At 41.5% G+C, this 21,695-nt stretch overlaps 1 protein-coding gene across 5 annotated transcripts in view; it reads left to right on the top strand.

The window, feature by feature from the left end:
- Positions 1 to 21,695, top strand: part of ATP6V1C2 (ATPase H+ transporting V1 subunit C2) — a 72,709-nt gene that overhangs the window by 34,379 nt on the left and 16,635 nt on the right. For all 5 annotated transcript variants that reach the window (XM_075598356.1, XM_075598359.1, XM_075598355.1 and 2 more), the window contains exons 7-10: positions 13,886 to 13,984; positions 14,105 to 14,173; positions 17,581 to 17,673; positions 20,133 to 20,226. In XM_075598356.1, coding sequence (XP_075454471.1) covers positions 13,886 to 13,984; positions 14,105 to 14,173; positions 17,581 to 17,673; positions 20,133 to 20,226 — 355 coding nt within the window. The remainder of the gene's footprint in view (positions 1 to 13,885; positions 13,985 to 14,104; positions 14,174 to 17,580; positions 17,674 to 20,132; positions 20,227 to 21,695) is intronic.

Below are 21,695 nucleotides of genomic sequence, written 5' to 3' on the forward strand. Positions count from 1 at the left end.
CCAACTCGTTCCTGGAAAGCTCTTTCGAGGATTTCTCCATTGAAGTCAATGAGCCCATTGACTTACAATGGGAAACCGCCGCTCTCCCTCTCGGACGCCATCTGCTGGTCTTCTCAGGAACAGGACTCGACAGCAAGATTCGCCATTGAAATACATGGAGTTCCAATGGCGGCCTGCAAAATGGTGCCTGAAAAGGCGGGAAAATTACACAAAAGGCTATAATCACTATACCACTATTAACCCTTGTGCTCCCGGATAGATCCCAGTGTATGTGTGATGCAGTCACTGATTAACCAGATGTTACAATAAAACAGGGGGAACAGGGGAATACACATTTACATGTCATAACAGGAGTTATGGAAAAAGGCAACCTCCTCTGGCGCTGAGGTGGGGGCTTGAAATTTCTTATATCAGACTGTGACCTCAGGAAAAAGAAAAAGACAAAACATGCAGGAAGCCTGCAATGGTGTATTACCCAAGGGATAACAATATAATTATATAAGGAGCAATTTATTATAAAATTAAAATAATCATAAATGCAATGTTATACACATAATATTAAAAATGGATTAAATGAACAAGTGCCTTGCACTGAATGGTGGTGTGGACGGGTGCCTAAGCACTGCCACAACCTGAAACTTGGGGCTTGGTCCCAGAACTCTTTCTTTGCTCCGCTTGGTTAAAATTGAAAACCTACTCACCAGACGTGAATAGGTTAAAAGCACTGGTTTTATTGGTCTTTGTGGTCGGGATACGCCGTTCGCCTGGTGGTGTATTCGTCTCCTGCTGCCGGGGGTCAGATTCTGTGCTCCGTCGTGAATCACTTCCTGGAATGCACACGATCCGCTCGCGCGCTGACGTCACCAATTTTCGTCAACTGCTACGGTGTCCCAACGGTACCAAAAAACCATCCAACGCGTTTCGAAAGCTCTAATGGTGTCTTTCTTCGTCAGGATATATATATATATATTGTGTGTGTATGTATATATATATATATATATATATATATATATATATATATATATATATATATATATATATATATATATATATATATATACACGTGTATGTATACACTGTATATATATATATATATATATATATATATATATATTTCCAGGTGGCTGTCATGGTGCACCTTGCCTCCTCCTACCTTTTACCTGCATGCACAGGATTTTTTTTCTGTCATTTACATGTAGTTGCCTGGCAACTCTGTCCCACCCCCATCCCTGCTATTGTATGTTCGCGCCTTTTTAGGGTATTTAGTGTATGGCCCCTAACGGAGATGTTACTCCTAAAGAAGGTCAATGTTGGACCTCTGTGCATATTGGATGCATTAATAGTAATCTTTTGCCCTAACTTATTGTTGTGCGGGTAATTTAGATCACTAGTGATCTATTTTTTTTACTATATACAGTATATATATCAGTAAACATAAGACAATGCGCATTCAATATGCCAAATTATTTGATTAATTTCTATATGTGTGTTCTCCTAACTTTGGGTCATTTAGTTCAATCTTTTGGCCAAAACATGTCAAGCCTGTAACCACGTCGGGGTATAGACCCTTTCAGCAGGTACCTACACAACCAATGTTATATTGTGTCCTTTGTATTTCCTCCACTGCATAGAGAAAAGAGGAAATACAACAGTAATATAGTCAATAGCATTGGATTCGTAACATGTATGCGGTGCCTAAGGGGTTAACATTTAGAAGTACAACATGTGCTATGTGTGTATGCAAAAAACTTTGGCGCCCGTGTAGCGGGCTTTTAGAATTTGGGTGATTGGTAATCTTATAGAGTGGTGCTAACAGGAGTCCACTTCTTGCTTCCTCCTGGGCGAACCGATGAAGGTGAATGGCCTGAGCTGCTTGGCGGTAGAGAAAAGAATACTTGTCATGGTTTATTGCATGCAGGGGATTTCTCCACCATGTAGAATGTTGATAAGATTCCTGATTAATATAACTGAGGGGACCAGCTCCGCGACAGGGGGGGGGGGGGTTGACCGAATAGGGCAGATAGGGGTTTTGGGCCAGGACAGCAAATAGGCAATGAGACCAGCACTGGTACCTCCATAGAACAACCTGTAACCTTATACACATACAGTATATATTCACCATTCATTTATTGTTCTCAATGTCTGGTTTACATTATTCCAATAGCAGATATTTTACTGGATAAAAAGGTAAGAAACAAACAAGACGTTGCACCCCACTTTCTCCCAAGATACCCTTACCTTTGGAGTCCCAGGTGTTGTAGCGTGTAGGTGTTGCTCGATTGACCGGTCAGAATGGTACTAGAGTGGTGCGCATGGGGAGGATCCCCTCTGGGAAAGGTGCAGGGCACTGCAAAACTGCTACAGCTATCGCTGCAGGTTGGTAGGTGCAACCCGTAGCTGGAATTAACGTTTCGGTGAAGGTCTTTCAGTGTCTCTTAAATCATGTGGCAATACTGAGCAGCTTGGCTGGAAACTATAGCTTTGCACAGATATAATAGTACATACTCCTCACCTATATGATGTGAATGTCAATACAGGGCCAGTCAGAAACAGCACAGCAAAACATACAGGCTGGGAACCTTTCAAGATCTGCACTCTTATCTCTTATTTTCTGAGCTGCTTCAGTGTAAGGCCGCGATTATAGTTGACGTGCCGGCGCACGCATGCACGGCGCGAAAACCAGACCTCTTCTCTATGGGGCCGCCTATAGGGTGTGTGACCGTGTGAGCAATGCAGAGCGACCGCACGGCAGATTATTGAAAAGACAAATGATCTTGTCTTTTCCTGCGACGGCCGCCTCACGTGAGCGGTTCAGCCAATGAGGGCGAACCAGCCTTTGCCACGCCTCCCCGTTGCCTCGGACCTCAGTGCAGGGATCGCTCGAGCGTCAGGCAGGCGCGACGCCATGTGCTCCGTCATGCACACGCGCCTACTATAAACGCAACTTAACAGCTTCTATCCCTGCTTGTCATGACTCGTCTGTCTTACAACAGCTTTAACTTCCTGTTCTCTTTGTCACCGCCACTCTACTCCATGTGCTCTGTATCAAAGCTCCTGTTTCTACACCCATTAACTGTGCTGTTTTGTGTAACAGCCACTCTGATAATTCTGCTCTTGCTGAACTCTACCCTCTTGTCTGTCTTCTCTCCCCCCAGCACAGGGACTTACATCACATCCCCTCCACTGTTCCCAGGCAACAAACCTTCTAACACTGATTCCTTATGTCTGCAATAGCTCTATCTATACTGGCAGGGGATTGGCTGGAAACTGAGAGCTCCATAGGTAGGTCCGAAGTCAGGGAATAAATTTATGTGCTTCCCCAGAAATCCACACACTGAGTTCTAACACTTCCCAGATTACTTTATTCACTTGTCTGCTGCATGGGGATGAACTGAGACTGGAGATCCACACACAATGTAGCCCTCGCTAAATCTGGGGACACTAAGGAATCTGTAAGGGGACGCCCTTACCCTTTCCGTGGGGTAAAAAAAAAACTAATGCGTGGGAGCCAACACCTATGCACAATCATATATTGAAAAAATATATATATGGTGCATTGCCATGACAACAGGACGCAACGTGACGTCACAAAGTTACGTGGCGTCAAGTTGCCATGACAACGGAACGCCTTATAGCGTCACGTCATCAATGCAGCAGCACGTGATGTCATGACGTCAAGTAGCATCTCATTGTCATGGCAACGGGCGACACATGACGCTGTGATGTCATGTGGCATTCCCGTTGACGTAGCAAAGCAGCACCATTTGACATGAGTTGCAGGGGAAGATGCCGGGAGGACGCCGAGGATGCCGGGAGACGCTGCCGCCGAACAACGCCATCCGGAGGTTTACAAGGTAAACCCGTAGCACGGAGATACGTGGCCAAAACCTGTAGTCTCCAGGTCAAACCAGGAGTGGTGGTAACCCTGCTTACAAATCATTCCGTTTATTGGTGAAACATCAGAGCATACAACATTTCAGGTCCATCCTGACACCTGATGAAAGGTCCAAAGATGGACCTGAATCGCTGTGTCCTCTGTCTGGTGTTTCACCAATAAACTGCAGGATTTGTAAGTAGAGTTCTACGATGGGTTATTTTGACAAACAAACTTTAGAAAATGAATATATGAAGGGGTTTAAATGTGCTATGTGTGAACTACAGTGCAGTTAAAATGAGTTAATAAAACAGAAGTGCCCTGAGAAGCAGTGAAACAAATATACAAATCTTTTTTTCAGCCAAAATGTAGAAATAAAGAAGCTGAACTGAAGACATGGAGTGCCTGCTTCTCCTGCTATATTATATACAGTATATATTATATATATATATACCGCGCATCCATAGTTAAGGTTTTAACAAGACTTGTGTAGCCATGCTGTAAAATGGTCTGCAGTTTTCTCTCCTGCTGGCAGTAAACCTGGTAAGTTACAGGGATGCCAGCAGTAATCATGGAGGTTTGCCCTCACACCCTGGTGAGGTGCCCTATGTATGGATGGGAGTGGCTACATACTCTGAGTCCACCGTTAGTGACATCAGAGATGTGCCTGCCCCCTGAGGGATATAAGGCACAGCACTGCTCAAAGTTAGTGTGTTGGAGTAAGGAGCAAGTCTGCGTTGAGACTTGGGAATTGGTGGCACACTAGTGCTTTAACTAGTGGCCCTAAGTTATGTTAAGTGACATCTAGCTGTCCAAGCCATACTGTGTCCAGGGACCTGGCACAGGGGTGATCTCCCTGAGGGGAGAGGGGATCCCACTCCATTGGGAGGGTGTACCTTTGAAAGGATAACACAGCAAGATGTGTGGCTAGACAACTCACTGTACGGGGCAGTTGGCCCGCACCGTAAGCCACAATAAAGACACCTTGATCAAAGACATTCTCATGTGTGAGTCTGGAGTTACTCTACAGAGGATGGCACCACGAAGGAGTTCCTCATCAGAATCATCCCCATGCGGACGCAGGGATCCTGATGAGGTGGAGGCGCTGCACTGGATATAGGTAGGACTCGCACACACTACCTCAGCTGCCTGTCTGGGTTGGCCATCCCCACACAACATCATGCGGGAGACTCAGGAGTCCTGTTGCCAACAGGTGCACCACCAGACACGACCATGTAATGGGGGCTGGTTAGACCACAGGGGCCAATATGAGATTGGGTGGGTCATGCCAGGCCAGAAAATCCGTTACACTTGCATTATAACCTCCCCTTTTCAGTTGCACATAACTCCCTCACAAATTCACCAATCCGTCTGACATTTTGGATTTCAGGTCAGATTGGTTTGGTGAATGTTTGTGGAAAGGTTGAGCATAATCGGTTGTATACGTCGGATACAATTTTACAACATGTAATTGCGAGGTATCTATGAACAATTTCTTAGTGAAATATATGAATGAAAGAGTCCTTGTGATCAATTGCTGTATACTGTGTAGCCAGGTCTCTCTGTACCTCTGTATACTGTGTAGCCAGGTCTCTCTGGACTACTATTCCTTGCCTCGGGTTCCATTGTAAGTCGCCATAGGTTGTGGGCAGTGTGAGCATGATTCCTAAAGGGAATTCATTCAAATGTTCAGTGTGTGATGTTACATTGTTCAGCAGGTATGAACAATAAAGTTATAGTGGCCTCTCACTAAAGTAAGGGGGGCCTATGACAGAAATAGGCTGTTTACTAGCCACCCCCCAGGGAAGGGAGTGGGAGCAGTCTCCACAGTGAAGGAGAAGAGTAAGGAGCAGACTAAGATACAGTAGCTCCAGAGAAAGAGTTATTGTGCTAACCTTCAAGGAGTAAGACTGCGCTTATAGTGCCAGCAAAACAAATGCATTGTGCGACGGAGCGACAGTGGTACCAGAAATCTGGTAGTCACTGTTATTTGATTTTTTTCGGCGACAGCCTCCCTTGGCGGCCAATCGGGAGCTTCTCCGTGCCTCTACCCTCTCCTTTTATGATGCTGCTGGTCTTGCAGCCAGCGACGTCGCCCAAAACTGAAACGCAGCTTTTTGCAAATGGCGACGGCACTATAAGCTCGGCCTAAGGAGTGCTATTGGAAGAGACCAGAATATATGTACTCTGCATAGAGAAGTGGCTGAGGCTTAGACCAAGATGGGATAGGGTACAATGATGTACAATTCAGTGCATGTACAGTACTATGAAGATGAATAAACCTCAGTCAAATATGCACCTGGTGTAGTCTTTGAAGCATGGTAATGACTAAAGGAAGAAGATTTGTCCATGAGGTGCATCCTGAAGCCTCAGGATCCTCTTGGACTGGAGGCGCTGACCACTGAGGAATTCACCGCAAACCTGTCCTGACACTCCCCACACCACCGCGGAGATCTCCAGCCTTTTTGCCTCACAGGTATGACCACAGCAGCCACAGAATACACTGGGAGCAAGAACATTTCCCACAGGGTAGGGGAAAGAGGGCTGCATTTGGAAGCACTGCGGAGATAGGCATCAGGACAGGTTTTTGCAGCAGGAATCAGAGTCGTGCTTCTGTTTATTGGACTTGTACACTATCTGGACTGGGGTTTGGGGCTTGCTGCCCTGCATTGCTCTGGGTGATGTTGGGGACAGCTTCCCGAGACGACACCGGGAAGGTGGTTACACACAATCCTTTTACTACTATAAAGTGTTGGGGCATACCTCGAGGCTTCACCGGGGAATGTGGATACCCATCTACTGCTACAACTTGTTGGGGCGTGCCCAGAGGTGACACGAGGGAACGTGGTCACCCTTCCTTAAAAAAATACTATTGTGGGGCGTACCTAAAGGCGACACCGCGGAACGTGGTTACCCTTCCTTAAAAATGTTGGGGAGTACCTCGAGGCGACCCCGGGGAATGTGGATACCCTTCATTATTACAGAACTGCCTGTATTCTATTGGGGCACACCCCGAGGTTCCCCCGGGGAACGTAGATACCCAAAAAGGGGGGGACTGCTTCCCGAGGCGTCACCGGGGAGGGGATACCCTACCCTAAATTCGACCAAGAGCTGTTGGGGGACGAGCCTTTGAGGCGACACCAAGGCCCTGTGCACCCACTCTATTCAGCTGCTACAACTATTGTGTTTACTGTGCTTTAAAAGAACGGTGCTTTTCTATCACAAATGGCGGTTCCCGCTCAAACGGGAGCTGCAAGGACTATTCTATGTTTACAAAATGGCGGTTCCTGCTCAACGGGAGTCTGCATGGCAAGCTGTGCAAAATCTGCAAAAGTTAAAGTTGCAAAATATGTTCTGCAAAACCTTCTAGGTTTGGCACGGAACCTGATCGCGCCCTTCTAGCCATAATATTTGGGATTGGCGCGAACACCAAGTTACACCTTGCTTCCCTAGTTGCTGTTCTTAAAACCAAAGGGAGGAGCTATGGGCATATCCCTTTGCTTCCTGTGTGAGTGTGGAGATCTAACTTCACTTGCATGTGGTAGCCTTACAGTACAGACGTGCGTGTACTCCCTTACCAGCCGTCGATGATGGAAAAAGCCGATCATCTGTCACGAGTCCTGGTTCATACCTGGACATCCCAATGCCGACCTTCCCCCGACCAACGTTCCTGGAGGGATGTCCCAGCTCCGACTTAAGTGCCGGGCTGTTTGTAAAGCCTGCGACCGAGCTATGGCTTATATGACCCATACCTATGGTGACAGCACGGATAATGTGATCATCGAAGAGGACCCTGCGATGGAGACGACTGTCGATGCTGATCTTCCTGTCTATACGCCAGTTCCTGCTGCCATGGTGGTGAGTGCCCCTCCCGGGGAACTATTCTTGCAGCACTGCCAAGTCCGAAAGCGGGAGCGGGACCAATGACGCCGTTCTTTGGAGACCGAACCACCGGAGACCATGGCCATTGCCCCTGGAGAGGTTGTCCGCGCTCTTGGGCGTGACATGCTAAAGGCCCTAACCAGGACAGCCTCCCCAGTTGCCGGTTCCATTGGAGCTAGCCGCTCTGCTCCAACAGAGACTTTGGACTTTGGTGCCAGGGACTTATTCCGTTCTGCCCCGAGTTCTAGTTCTGCCCGATCACCGCCCCTTAATTGCTCTCTCAGTTCGGATAGTAGCCCTAAAGTTGCGGGAGGGGATGATGGTGCCCATAGTGACAAACACCGGGCAGTTACGCCTGTTATGACAGTGGCCATTCCTGCAGCTAAGACAGTAGCTGTTTCCGGTACACTAACTACCTTACGAGTGACTGACAATGTGCCTACTGACGCGGACAATTTACCATGGTGGGATCCGAATTTTAGGGAATATGTACCCCACTTAAAGCGCACAAGGTTTTTGGTAGAACGGGGATCCTATACAGACCACTGGTGGGAAGATGGTTATTTCTCTGCGGAGCAACAAGCAGAGATAATGCGCGAACGTTGTGATAAGATGGAGACAGACCTTTTCTCCGGACCACAGGGAGAGGCCTCAGCTAGTGGCCTCTATGGCAAGGACCAGTATACTGGGTTCTACCAGGTCAGTCCTACGGGCATAGTTTGACCAAATCTAGTTGTGCAGATAGGGTGCTAGTACAACGCTTTAGAGCGGAAGGATATAATAACTCTTACATATCAGGACATAATAACAATCATCTGTTCCTTAGCAGGTCTTAAAATTAGGTAAATACAACCTCAGATGAACAACAACACATGACATATTACACCGTGTCATCATTTATTTAACAAAAATAAAGCCAAAATGGAGAAGCCCTGTGTGAAAAACTAAGTACACCTTATGATTCAATAGCTTGTAGAACCACCTTTAGCAGCAATAACTTGAAGTAATCGTTTTCTGTATGACTTTATCAGTCTCTCACATTGTTGTGGAGGAATTTTGGCCCACTCTTCTTTACAATATTGCTTCTGTTCATTGAGGTTTGTTGGCATTTGTTTATGCACAGCTCTCTTAAGGTCCAGCCACAGCATTTTAATCGGGTTGAGGTCTGGACTTTGACTGGGCCATTGCAACACCTTGATTCTTTTCTTTTTCAGCCACTCTGTTGTAGATTTGATGGTGTACTTGGGATCATTGTCCTGTTGCATGACCCAATTTTGGCCAAGCTTTAGCTGTTGGATAGATGGCCTCACATTTGACTCTAGATTACTTTGGTATACAGAGGAGTTCATGATCGACTCAATGACTGCAAGGTTCCCAGGTCCTGTGGCTGCAAAAACAAGGCCAAATCATCACCCCTCCACCACCGTGCTTGACAGTTGGGATGAGGTGTTTGTGCTGATATGCTGTGTTTGGTTTTCGCCAAATGTGGCGCTGTGCATTATGGCCAAACATCTTCACTTTGGTCTCTTCTGTCCAAAGGACATTGTTCCAGAAGTCTTGTGGTTTGTTCAGATACAACTTTGCAAACCTAAGCCATGCTGCCATGTTCTTTTTAGAGAGAAGAGGCTTTCTCCTGGCAACCCTTCCAAACAAACCATACTGTACTTCTTCAGTCTTTTTCTAATTGTACTGTCATGAACTTTAACATTTAACATGCTAACTGAGGCATGTAGAGTCAGTGATGTAACTCTTGGGTATTTTGCAATTTCTCTGAGCGTTGCACGGTCTGACCTTGAGGTGAATTTGCTGGGACGTCCACTCCTGGGAAGATTGGTAACTGTCTTGAATGTTTTCCAATTTTAATAATCTTTCTCACTGTAGAATGATGGACTTTAAATTGTTTGGAAATGGCCTTATAACCATTCCCAGATTGATGGGCAGCAACAATTGCTTCTCTAAGATCACTGCTGATGTCTTTCCTCCTTGGCATTGTGTTAAAACACACCTGAATTCTCCAGACCAGCAAACTACTAAAACTTCGCCTTTTATAGAGGTGGTCACACTTGCTGATGATCAATTTAATCAAGGGCATTTGATTAGCAGCACCTGTCTGCTACTTACCATCTTAATTCCTATGTAAGCAGTAAGGGTGTACTTAGTTTTTCACACATAGCTTCTCCATTTTGGCTTTATTTTTGTTAAATAAATCATGACACGGTGTAATATGTCATGTGTTGTTGTTCATCTGAGGTTGTATTTACTTAATTTTTGGAACGGCTAAGGAACAGATGATTGTTATTACAGTATGTCCTGATATGTAAAACCATGGAATTCAAAGAGGGTGTACTTTCTTTTTCACATGATGTATATAACAATGAAAAGAAAAGCATCCCAACTCAGCACTCAAGTATACTCAATATGTATCAGACAGAGGAAATCCCATATGAAGATACTGATGGACCCCTATCAGTATCTTCATAGGGGATTTCCCCTGTCTGATACATATTCTATCACAGGAGGATGTCAGGGTTTGTTTTAATATTTTTTGTATTTTATGTTTGATTATTTGTGCTGTTAAATAAATCATAATTTTCTTTGATATTTGTTCTGAGTATACTTGAGTGCTGAGTTGGGACACTTTTCTTTTCATTATTGTATTACTTCTAGTCCCTAGCACCGTTAGTGGTTATTATATTACTAATTTAAGTACTCATTATTTGCTTAGACTGTTGCAGGCAGTTTGTCTTATTGTTTTATATATATATATATATATATATATATATATATATATATATATATATATATATATATATGAAAGAAAAAGAGAAAAAAACAGGCGCACACCTAGTGCATTAAAGTAAAACAAACAATTTATGGAACATTAAAAAAGACAAATGCCCACTCACAAGTCAAACGGTAAAATAAAGCAGTTATGAGATTGGCTCTCATATGCCAGCAGTAGCGTCCGGATCAGCAATGGAGACCTGTCCTACACGTGTGGCTCAGTCTCCTTCACCGGAAGTGACGTCCTCCCGGTCGTGTGCCCCGCAATAGGAAATCCCTCCGGGAACCACAGGAACCACAGCCTGTGCCCTAGCTTGCAATTAGGAAAACAATTAAATCGTTAGTTACATGATATGTATGCAAATTGACCTTGCTATAAGTACTGTGGGGTCACAGCCAATGGGCATCCCCTGAAGAAGTCATCTTTGATGACGAAACGCGTTGGGCGTGGCTAAGACGGAGGAGGCACTTTCCCACTGAATGCAGCTATCGCGGACTACTTGGATTGCAGTGTGAGAGCAGCGAGCCAGACAAGAAAAGCGGACACATCCTTACCACTCCTGGTAGTGCAGCAGCCAGACGCAAGCAAGCTAGGGCACAGGCTGTGGTTCCTGTGGTTCCCGGAGGGATTTCCTATTGCGGGGCACACGACCGGGAGGACGTCACTTCCGGTGAAGGAGACTGAGCCACACGTGTAGGACAGGTCTCCATTGCTGATCCGGACGCTACTGCTGGCATATGAGAGCCAATCTCATAACTGCTTTATTTTACCGTTTGACTTGTGAGTGGGCATTTGTCTTTTTTAATGTTCCATAAATTGTTTGTTTTACTTTAATGCACTAGGTGTGCGCCTGTTTTTTTCTCTTTTTCTTTCATAGGTATCTACTAGGGAGTTGTGATCCCTTTTAAACGGGCTGCCATTACCTGGATGCACTTTATTGGAACTGGACTCTATGTTTTTTAAGGTTTTGGTGTTTTTTCAATAATTTTTATGTATTTTTTAATATATATTTTTATATTTTTTTTTTTACATTTTTTTTAGTAGTTTTTATTAAAGTTAATTTTACTTAACATGTGTTACCCCTATAACATAGGATCCATTTTATAATTAATACCCCCTCTGGCCACCCCATAGGTTGTCTCAACACAGTAGCTAACTTGCTCACAGTTAGGCAGGTTGTAATAATAGGCGCTCCTTAATTTTTGTTTTGTTGTGATATATATATATATATATATATATATATATATATATATATATATATATATATATATATATATATATAAAAATGTAATCAGCACTAGAGTGCTCACCTGGGTGTGAAGCGTATGTCAATTTTGGCGTGTGCTAATGTGAACTTAATTATTCTCTTGATTGTGATATAATAAACTGTTCAATATGCAGTGTATGGTGTCAAATGGATAAATAATAAATACCCAAATGTAAATATACATATAAATCATTTATAGTGTACAGTAATGCAAAATAAAATCAAGAATAAATAAAGTCCAATGAGTCAATTAAGAAAAGTAGAACCAACTTGTAGGGAATTAGATCCAATGGAGACGTAGCAGCTTCAAGTAGAACCAATAAGTTCCATACAGTTCTAGATAACAAAAAAAGGAAAAAAGAGGCGCATGCTCCATAGCACAGACAATTTAATTATTAATAAAAAATTATTAGAAACAGAGTCAAGATTAAAAACACTCAACAAAATGTAATAGTTCTGAAAATTCTGGTGTTTAAATTATGACCCTGAGCCCTGTATACTGTATGGGATCCAGCTGTAAGGCAAGGTTCTTTTTGCTGTGACCAAAAAATACCAAGTAGCTCTCCTGAATTAAATTTGGAACGCTGTAGACATATACCGAGATGTGACAAAAGCAAACACTGCAAGTCCAGGTGTAAACCTCTGTGGAGTCATCACAGATGAAGGGGGATATAACCAATTTGTGGTTTGGCTGTGATTTAAGGAATCCTGTATTAAAGCAGCGGTCCAAGCTGCCACCCCCCACCCCCACCACCACCTTAATATGTGCATCAATACAATCCACACAATGATAAGTAATTAGTTAAGTTGCCGATCGATCCAGCGAAGATTCGGATCAGGGGTTCTCTAAATGATTGCAGAGGAGTATTAACTCAGTATCGGTGACTTTGTAAATAGATGCTATAGAAACAAAAAAAGGCTTGTTACATTATAATACATTAAAAATGTAATTCAGAGTTGTTTTAAATAAAAAAACGCTACAAGTATTTTTTCATAGTACAGAACTGATTTATTTAAAAAAAATACACACGTTTAGGATATTGCTTGGTCTGCAGCTTTAAAAGGATCATCAATTAGATACAAGTACCTTAATCACACGTTAAATTCATTTTTGTCATATCTACACTCTCCTCTGGGATATTTATTAATCATTCTTTGTGATTATAAAAAATTTTGGCAAACGTTTGGTGAATATTTTGTTGACGTTTTGTTTAAAAATGTAATCCAAAAGGGTAAATGAAATTTGGCTAATGGAAAAATTATCAGCTTAACTAAACCATAAAATGGATGAATTCTACAAAATATGGGAGTTATGGCCACATAAATAAGAAAAAAAACAGAGGAAAAAATGTATTGAGTATTTTGAAATGTATTTACAATTAAAGTTACATTAGATTCTTTTACACCCATTTCAACAAGCCACATACAGTACCATATTCCCCCACAATACATTATACCCCCCTTTTCTACTCCCCCTTTTCTACTCCCCCCTTTCCTACTCCCCCACTCATTCATTCTTTTACTCTATTTCTTCTCTCAATCTATCCTCTTCTATCTATTATTAAAAAAAATTTTAAAAAAGAGGTTGTATCAATCAAGTGTTTTATATCGAAGATTATATATTCACTACTATATGTAGTGATATTTCTTATGTAATATATATTCTGTACAACAATTTCTGTTTGTATATATTTTATAATTATATATTCTTTTAAAATAGAAATATGTATGTGTATGAAACCTTATTAAATAAAAAGATTAAAAATAAATAAATTGATCCACATTTCTCTTATTTATTAATCTTGACTCTGTTTCTAATCACCTTTTATTAATAACTAAATTGACTTTGCCATGGAGCATGCACATCACTCACTCTAAAACATACATACATATATACATACATATACGTATATGTATTTTATATTATTATTTAGTAAAATATAGAGTGCACCCGGAGATCACAGAGTTCAAATAATGTATTTTTTTTTTTTTAAATCCCAGTTTGCTGCTTTAAAATGACTGTCATTTATTGGCATTTTGAACATTTATAACAATAAGTTCTGCGTCTGTTTTGCAGGGGCAACCTCCTGACAAGAACTTTAGCTGATATTGTAAATAAAGAAGACTTTGTCTTGAACTCAGAATATCTTATTACACTTCTCGTGGTTGTCCCAAAGTAAGTTGGCTATATCTGACTATTTAGCATAAAAGAAACAGCACCTAATGTGCACAAGACTAACGTTTATCGTCAAAGGTAACACTTGTGCTGTAACTAATTATTCTATTTTGCTCATAGGTCAAGTTATGCTGCGTGGCAAAAGACCTATGAATCTCTGTCCGATATGGTTGTACCACGCACAACCAAGTGAGTAGAGTCTATTATAAGTGCGTGTTTATGTGTGTGTGTGTGTGTGTGTATGTGTATGTATTTATGAAACTATTTGGCCTGAACTGAGACCGCAGCTTCATGAGCCACTACACAAGAGAACTCTCTTCCCACGAGTGCTAAGGCCCATGTCTTTGGATACTGTGCTGTATGAATGCACACACACCTGCCACTTACACATACAAATGTACAATGTATTTCTATCCCTTTATACCAATAGGGACCACATAGTACCACACACATGCACAGAAATGCAATTTCCTCTTATATTTCAACACCTACCCACACCATTATTATACACTCCCTTCTACATACACCTTTTGTAAAGCGCTGTATACACTGTGGGTGCTTTATAAATTAAGATTTACACACATACACATATACACACACACATACATGCTTACACATATACATCACAAACATTCAAAGACCATTTAACACCTTAAGTCATAAATAGCATACTGCACAAGGGGGGGGGGGGGGTTTAGGCTTCACCCAAAGAGATACAATTCCTAGCTTTCCTGTTTGAAAGTAAATTCTAACATCGCCCAAATAAGTGATCACTGTATCTCGAAAGCTCGCACAAATAAAAGCATTTCGTTAGCCACAGAATGGTATTGACTATTTGTTTTTGATTTTATATATATATATATATATATATATATATATATATATATATATATATATATATATATATATATATATATATATATATATATATATATATATATATATATATATATATATATATATATATACAGTGGTCGACAAATCACCAAAAAATCTACTCGCCAAACAAAAAAATCTACTCGCCACCTAGTACCACACGTGTGCTGCTTGGGCCAATAGGAGCTCGCCACGATGTTAAATCCACTCGCCCGTGGCGTGCAAATGTATAGGTTTGTCGAACACTGTATATATATATATGAATATATGTATGTATGACAAAAAACAAACAAAAGCGCAAGCTCCATAGCACGTTACTGTTTAAAAATAATGGTACATTTATTTAAAAAATCAGCAACCCATAAGAAATGCACTTACAGGATTTCAAACAGAACCATTCGTGGGAGAGAAATCTCTAGTGTGGTCATCTGCGAGGGTACGGGGAGTCCCAGGTAGGCAGAGTAGATAGACACAGCCTGTAGCCACTGCAAGCTCCTGTCACGACTTGGCGGCACGTCCTGTCACGTCCTCTGCACCGCTCGATTCTGGAATAGTTATTCCTGATCTGCTCTTCTTTTGCTGAACCTGCCTTCCTGCTCTGGTTCCTCTTGTCCTCTTTTTTGGCCCTTCGATTGATTTGGCGTACGATTTTGGGCATCCCACAATGGGTATGATTTCTCTTTCAATGCCCGTTGGCTTTTCTCCGTGATGTAGGTGCCGGTGGCCGCTCTCCTCAGCTACCAAGGTTCACAATATGTCCGCTCTTCAGATATTTTCCGGCCTGCGAGCGCCTCCCGGGACTCCTGGTACTACACGGTGGTTTGCTCCAGTCCACCGTCAGTGCTATAGGGAACGATCAGCTAGTGCAGCATACATGAGTGGTTATTACGGAAGCCAGTAACTTTCGGGCAAATTCCCATCAGTGGTACAGCAGCGGCAGCTCTTATTCGAGCAAATGCCGCTGGCTGAATGAGGCTGGGAAGCGGGTAGCCGCGGCGCGTGGCGGCGCACTGTGACGTCACGGTCACAAGCGCGCCCGGCTTCCCCGTCTTCCCCAGCTTCCCCAGGCTTCCCCGACACCCCTGGAGTTCAAATCTAGGTAAGCGGGGGTGCGGGGAAGCAGAGGGGCAGAGTAGAAGCCGGGTTCGGGGTGTCTTTGGGGGGGTAATTGCGCGCGATGTGGAGGGGGGGTGCGTGGGGGAAACGCGGCGGCGCGCGTTTCTGACTGGCGGCAGCTGGGGTAGATCCCGGCATGCCGCCGGCATTTACTCGAATAAAAGATGTCGCTACTGTACCAACTGGGACTGTGTATCTTTCTGGATTTATTCTTTTTTCTGAGTGGAACATTTATTTTGGACATTTTCTATATGACTATCACGTTATGGTTTGTAGATTCAATTAGGTTAAAATTGTGGTAAAGTATTTTTATCTAGTATGTGATTATAATTTTATTATTTATTGTTATTAGTGTGACTGTATATCCTCCTGAGCGCTACATAATTTTTGTGTTTTTGAGATATATATATATATATATATATATATATATATAAAAAAAAAAATTATTTATTATTTCATTACAAGGCTTTGTAACCACAGATCTATCACAGTGCATTGCACCTTTTTTTTTTACTAAATAAAATAAATAAAAAGCTAGAATAATATCTTGGTAACGACTACAATAAGACCATGTTTGAATAGAAGGGTTAAGTAACCAAGGGTTTAGATTCCTAGAAATAGTATCAGTTATGTCAATCCCAATATGCCAAACGTAGACAAATAGTGCATGGTGGATAAACGTACAAGTGTAGTGAGCCAAAAGCCCATTACCGTATACTGTATCACAGGATGCACAAAACTGTACATACTGCTATTGTTTGATGACTGTGTGTGACTTCTATTTAACTTTGGAAACAATGTTGCCATAGATAATATATAATACAGTCATACAGGAATGCCTGCAATTGACCAGAATATGTTTTTTTTTTTTATAAACAGAATTAGGTTTTTAAATGTTTTTCTTGCCTTCCTCTGGATAAATATACCGGTATATTATAAATGTATAGTATTTCACGGTATCATACCTTATATAAGTTATGGTAGGTAAAAAAGTGAAAAACACCCTCCACTGTATAGAATACAGCAAATTAAAATATCACTTGTGAGCACATTCACATGTCTGAGACAGGTCGGCAACCATGCTTTTCACTTTTATATCCTAGCATACAGTGCTTCCACTCCAGCAAGGGATTCTGGGAAATAACATGCAAATGAGCACACAATGTGTCACCTTTTGCTTCAAATCCATTTTGACAAAATGCCGACCATGATAGACATAAAAGTCTGTCAAGTAACTGCTCCTTTGACTCTCCTTTGCTCAATAAAAACCACTTCCCATATCGTTGGGAAGGTTGGGAACGGGAGGCAAAGCATTGGAATAAATCAATACATTGCAGTTCATAGATTCATGTTAAATACTTATTTTTATTTTCCCACAACAGCTTATTAGATACCTTACTAATATCTGTGTTACAAACATCCACTTCCAAAGACTAAAACCAGTGAGATCCGGGCGTTCTGTTCCAAGAAATAATATTTGAATGGAAAGCCATCGATGAGTGAGATTGACTCCCAACGCGTTTAATAATAAATGACAGTGACAGCTGTCAGACCAGCGGTATGCATGTGTCCTAATGTGCCACGGGTTGTGCTCTCCCATGCAGGTTGATTGCAGAGGACGCAGAAGGCGGCTTGTTTACAGTGACATTGTTCAGAAAAGTGATTGATGACTTCAAAGTCAAAGCTCGAGAAAACAAGTAAGATTTCCTGCCTGCTGGAGAATGAAGGCATCCCCTGAATATAGAGAGTAATAGTCTTGTTGGACGCAGCCACCTCAATATACTGTATGTAGCATTCTGCTCTAAACATTCTCCAAATACATTATACCGGAAGTTCCCAACTCCACTCCTGAAGGACCATTGACGGTCCAGGTTTTAAGGATACCCCGGCTTGAGCACAGGTGGTTCAGTCAACATGATTGTGCTAATGAGAGGATATCCTTAAAACCTGGACTGGCAGTGCTGCTTGAGGACTGGAGTTGGCAAACACTGCATTAGACCATAACACCAGTGAATGGCATGAAAATACAGCAAAGTATGTAATGCTCAAAAATTTATGCTTTACTGTATGAATATAGAAATTCTAAAACTAATGTTCAATGGTTATAGCAAAACAATACAGGTTCTATCAATTTGACCTGGCTACAATTAAAAATACACTTTAAATAAGCTTAATTCATCATTTCAGGTATGTAGGCTTCAGTTTTAAATTACTTAATAATGTATAGCCTCGTTAAATACTGTATGAACTGCTGCATAATGTAGCTTCACATTACTGGATAATTAGAATTTTAGCCAATATGACTTATGATTTCTACATTATATATATATATATATATATATATATATATACTTAATTTGGGGATTTTGGCAAAACAATACAGGTTCTATCAATTTGACCTGGCTACAATTAAAAATACACTTTAAATAAGCTTAATTCATCATTTCAGGTATGTAGGCTTCAGTTTTAAATTACTTAATAATGTATAGCCTCGTTAAATACTGTATGAACTGCTGCATAATGTAGCTTCACATTACTGGATAATTAGAATTTTAGCCAATATGACTTATGATTTCTACATTATATATATATATATATATATATATACTTAATTTGGGGATTTTGACTAGGGCAGTATACCTGTCAAAATATAATGCAGACGAGTTCATGGAAGACAGAAACCCCCTGTAAAGCAGAAGTGTCTTTACATCTATTTATCATATTCAGTATAATATTATAAGAGTTTGCATAAACTACTCATTCACACACACACATATATATATATATATATATGACAAAAAAAATGTTATCATAAGGCGCTTATATCAGATAAGTGAAAACTTAATTAGAAAAGTGATATCTTAGTGCAATGAAGCTAAAATATAAGTGCAAACCGTGCAAGCGTAGTGAAAAGTTTAACAAATATATAAATGAACGATAACCGTTGATAGCAGCTCTGACCCTTAGCGGATTGCTTTTACACCCCCGCTTTCCAACTATTGGGGAGCGCAGGTATATGAAAGGTTAAAACACATACTAGTGCAAACTGTCTGTGACAATGAAGGGTGCTCTGAGGAAAAGCCTGCACGGGTTATACTCACATATTCCCCATTCTTTTAAGCATGTCCTTTCTCTGTGGCAATGTATGTCGCTGTGTCCTATGAAGTCCTTGGAGTGGGATAATATTCGTGGATGATGTAAATTATACATGTATACATATGTGTATGTATATATAAATAAGAAAAATGAAAACCTCAGTAATCAAATTATCAGCATTTAGCCACTAAAACACACGGTCATCCTACGTTCCGGGCACCTTCTTCGACCCCTGAATGAAATAAACACTGTTATATATTTTTTGTCCAGTGCTGATAATTTGATTACTGAGGTTTTCATTTTCCTTATATTACATTTGTTTTAGCCAGCACATAGATTGCTATATTATATATATATATATATATATATATATATATATATATATATATATATATATATGCAAATATAGCTGTATGCTCATCTGCATGTCTTAGGCAGGTCTGCAACCCCGCCTTTCCCCATTATCACCCAGCATACAGCACTTCCACTGCAGGATTCTGGGAAATAACATGCAAATGAGCACAGTGTCACTTTTTGCCTCAATAAGCCTTTTTGCCTTTTTTATATATATATATATATATATATATATATATATATATATATATATATATATATATATATATATATACTCCAGGTAAATGGTCAAAAAAATATTGTATTAACAAGACATCTTATCCAACGTTTCGGTCCTTGTGCGGGAATCACATCACCGTGAGAAAGGTCCCGCACGAGGACCGAAACGTTGGATAAGATGTCTTGTTAATACAATATTTTTTTTGACCACTTACCTGGAGTGCTGCCTCTGATATTCGTCTTCAAACGGTATCGTATTGCCTATTTGTACCATACAGGATTTGCACCCACATTATTGATTCAACCAGACGGAGTGCCTATTGTTCTTTACTATCTAATATATATATATATATATATATATATAATGAAAGGCGGGGTTGCAGACCTGCCTAAGACATGCAAATGAGCATACAGCATATTTCCATTTGCTATATATATATATACATAAATATATTCCCCCTGAAGCCATTAATGCTTATGTTTTCAGATTTTTAGTGCGAGAATTTCTTTTCAACGAGAAAGATCTGCAATATGAAAAAGAAGAAATAATTCGACTGGCGGCTGATAAGAAACAGCAGTATGTAAGTAATGTGTGACGATTTGTTAACACGCATTCACATGTAATTAGTCTGTTTGTAATTGGTAGTTCTCAATACGCCTGCTTTTTGTTTATGAACATCTTTGCTGCAAGAGGGGTCATGTGTTTTCTTGTCCCCTTAGCATTAAAGTTATTGCGGGTTGTAAGGGGCGCTCAGTCATTAGGCACCTTAAGTTCACTTAAATGGTCTGTGAGGTGCCTTACAGCTTAGCACCACTTAGTAAACATGGCCATAACTGAGATCTGCATCATTGATGCTTTAAAGGGATTACTGTAGGTCAAACATGTTAGTATATAACCTTGTGTACCTAAGGCTAAAAACTTCTGGATATCACGCCTGCAATAGTTAAAGAAAGAAAATGTTACTTTCTCCTTTACTCCCCAAAATAAAGAAATACAAGCACTATGGGGCTTATCCTAAGTTAGCTGAAGTGACCGAGAGGGCCATTTTCGGCTTTAATTTCCTGATCGGATTTTCTGACCTGGCCTGACCCACCCAATCTCATATTGGCCCCTGTGGTCTAACCAGTCCCCATTACATGGTAGTGTCTGGTGGTGCACCTGTTGGCAACAGGACTCCTGAGTCTCCCGCATGATGGTGTGTGGGGATTTGCCAACCCAGACAGGCAGCTGAGGTAGTGTGCTTGAGTCCTACCTAGATCCAGTGCAGCGCCTCCACCTCATCAGGATCCCAGCTTGAGCTTGTGGATGGTCCTGGTGAGGAACTCCTCTGTGGTGCCCCTCTCTGTGTAATGACTCCACACTTACACACGAGAGTGTCGTTAATCAGGAACATCTTTATTAGTACGGTGGGCCAGCTGCCCTCCACAATGGGTGTATTTAGCCCTCCATTGTTCACCGTACTTCCCTTTGAAAGGTATTGTTCTCCTTGATTAGGGATTCCCTATCCCCGCAGGGATATCTATTCTGTGCCAGGTCCCTGGTCACAGTCTCATAATCAGCCGCTTATAACAGAATTTCTCTTCACTCCTTCCAGAACTGGGAAGGACCTATTACCTAATCCCTCCAACCACTTAGCAACAATTCACTTTTGATCAGTGCTGTGCCTTATGTATCCTCTGGGGGCTGGCACAACTCTGACATCACTAACCATGGAGTCAGAGCCTGTGACCACTCCCATCCATACATAGGGCACCTCACCAGGGTGTGAGGGCAAACCTCCATGATTACTGCTGGCATGCCCATAACTTACCAGGCCTTACTGTCAGCAGGAGAGATGACTACAGCCATTTTACAACGTGGCTACATTCTCCCCCTGGTGAATCCCAGCGACCCCGGCTGGGACCTAAATTTAAAGTACCTTTCTTCAGGAAGCACTGTAAAATGGAAAAGACACACACAAGATTACTCATAACATTATCAATGCTAAGAAAACATATTGTACCAAGTGCGCCCCGACCAGCAGCCACGAACCCGCGCAATAACTACCCT

The sequence above is a fragment of the Ascaphus truei genome, chromosome 4, assembly GCF_040206685.1.
Source record: "Ascaphus truei isolate aAscTru1 chromosome 4, aAscTru1.hap1, whole genome shotgun sequence".
NCBI lineage: Eukaryota > Metazoa > Chordata > Amphibia > Anura > Ascaphidae > Ascaphus > Ascaphus truei.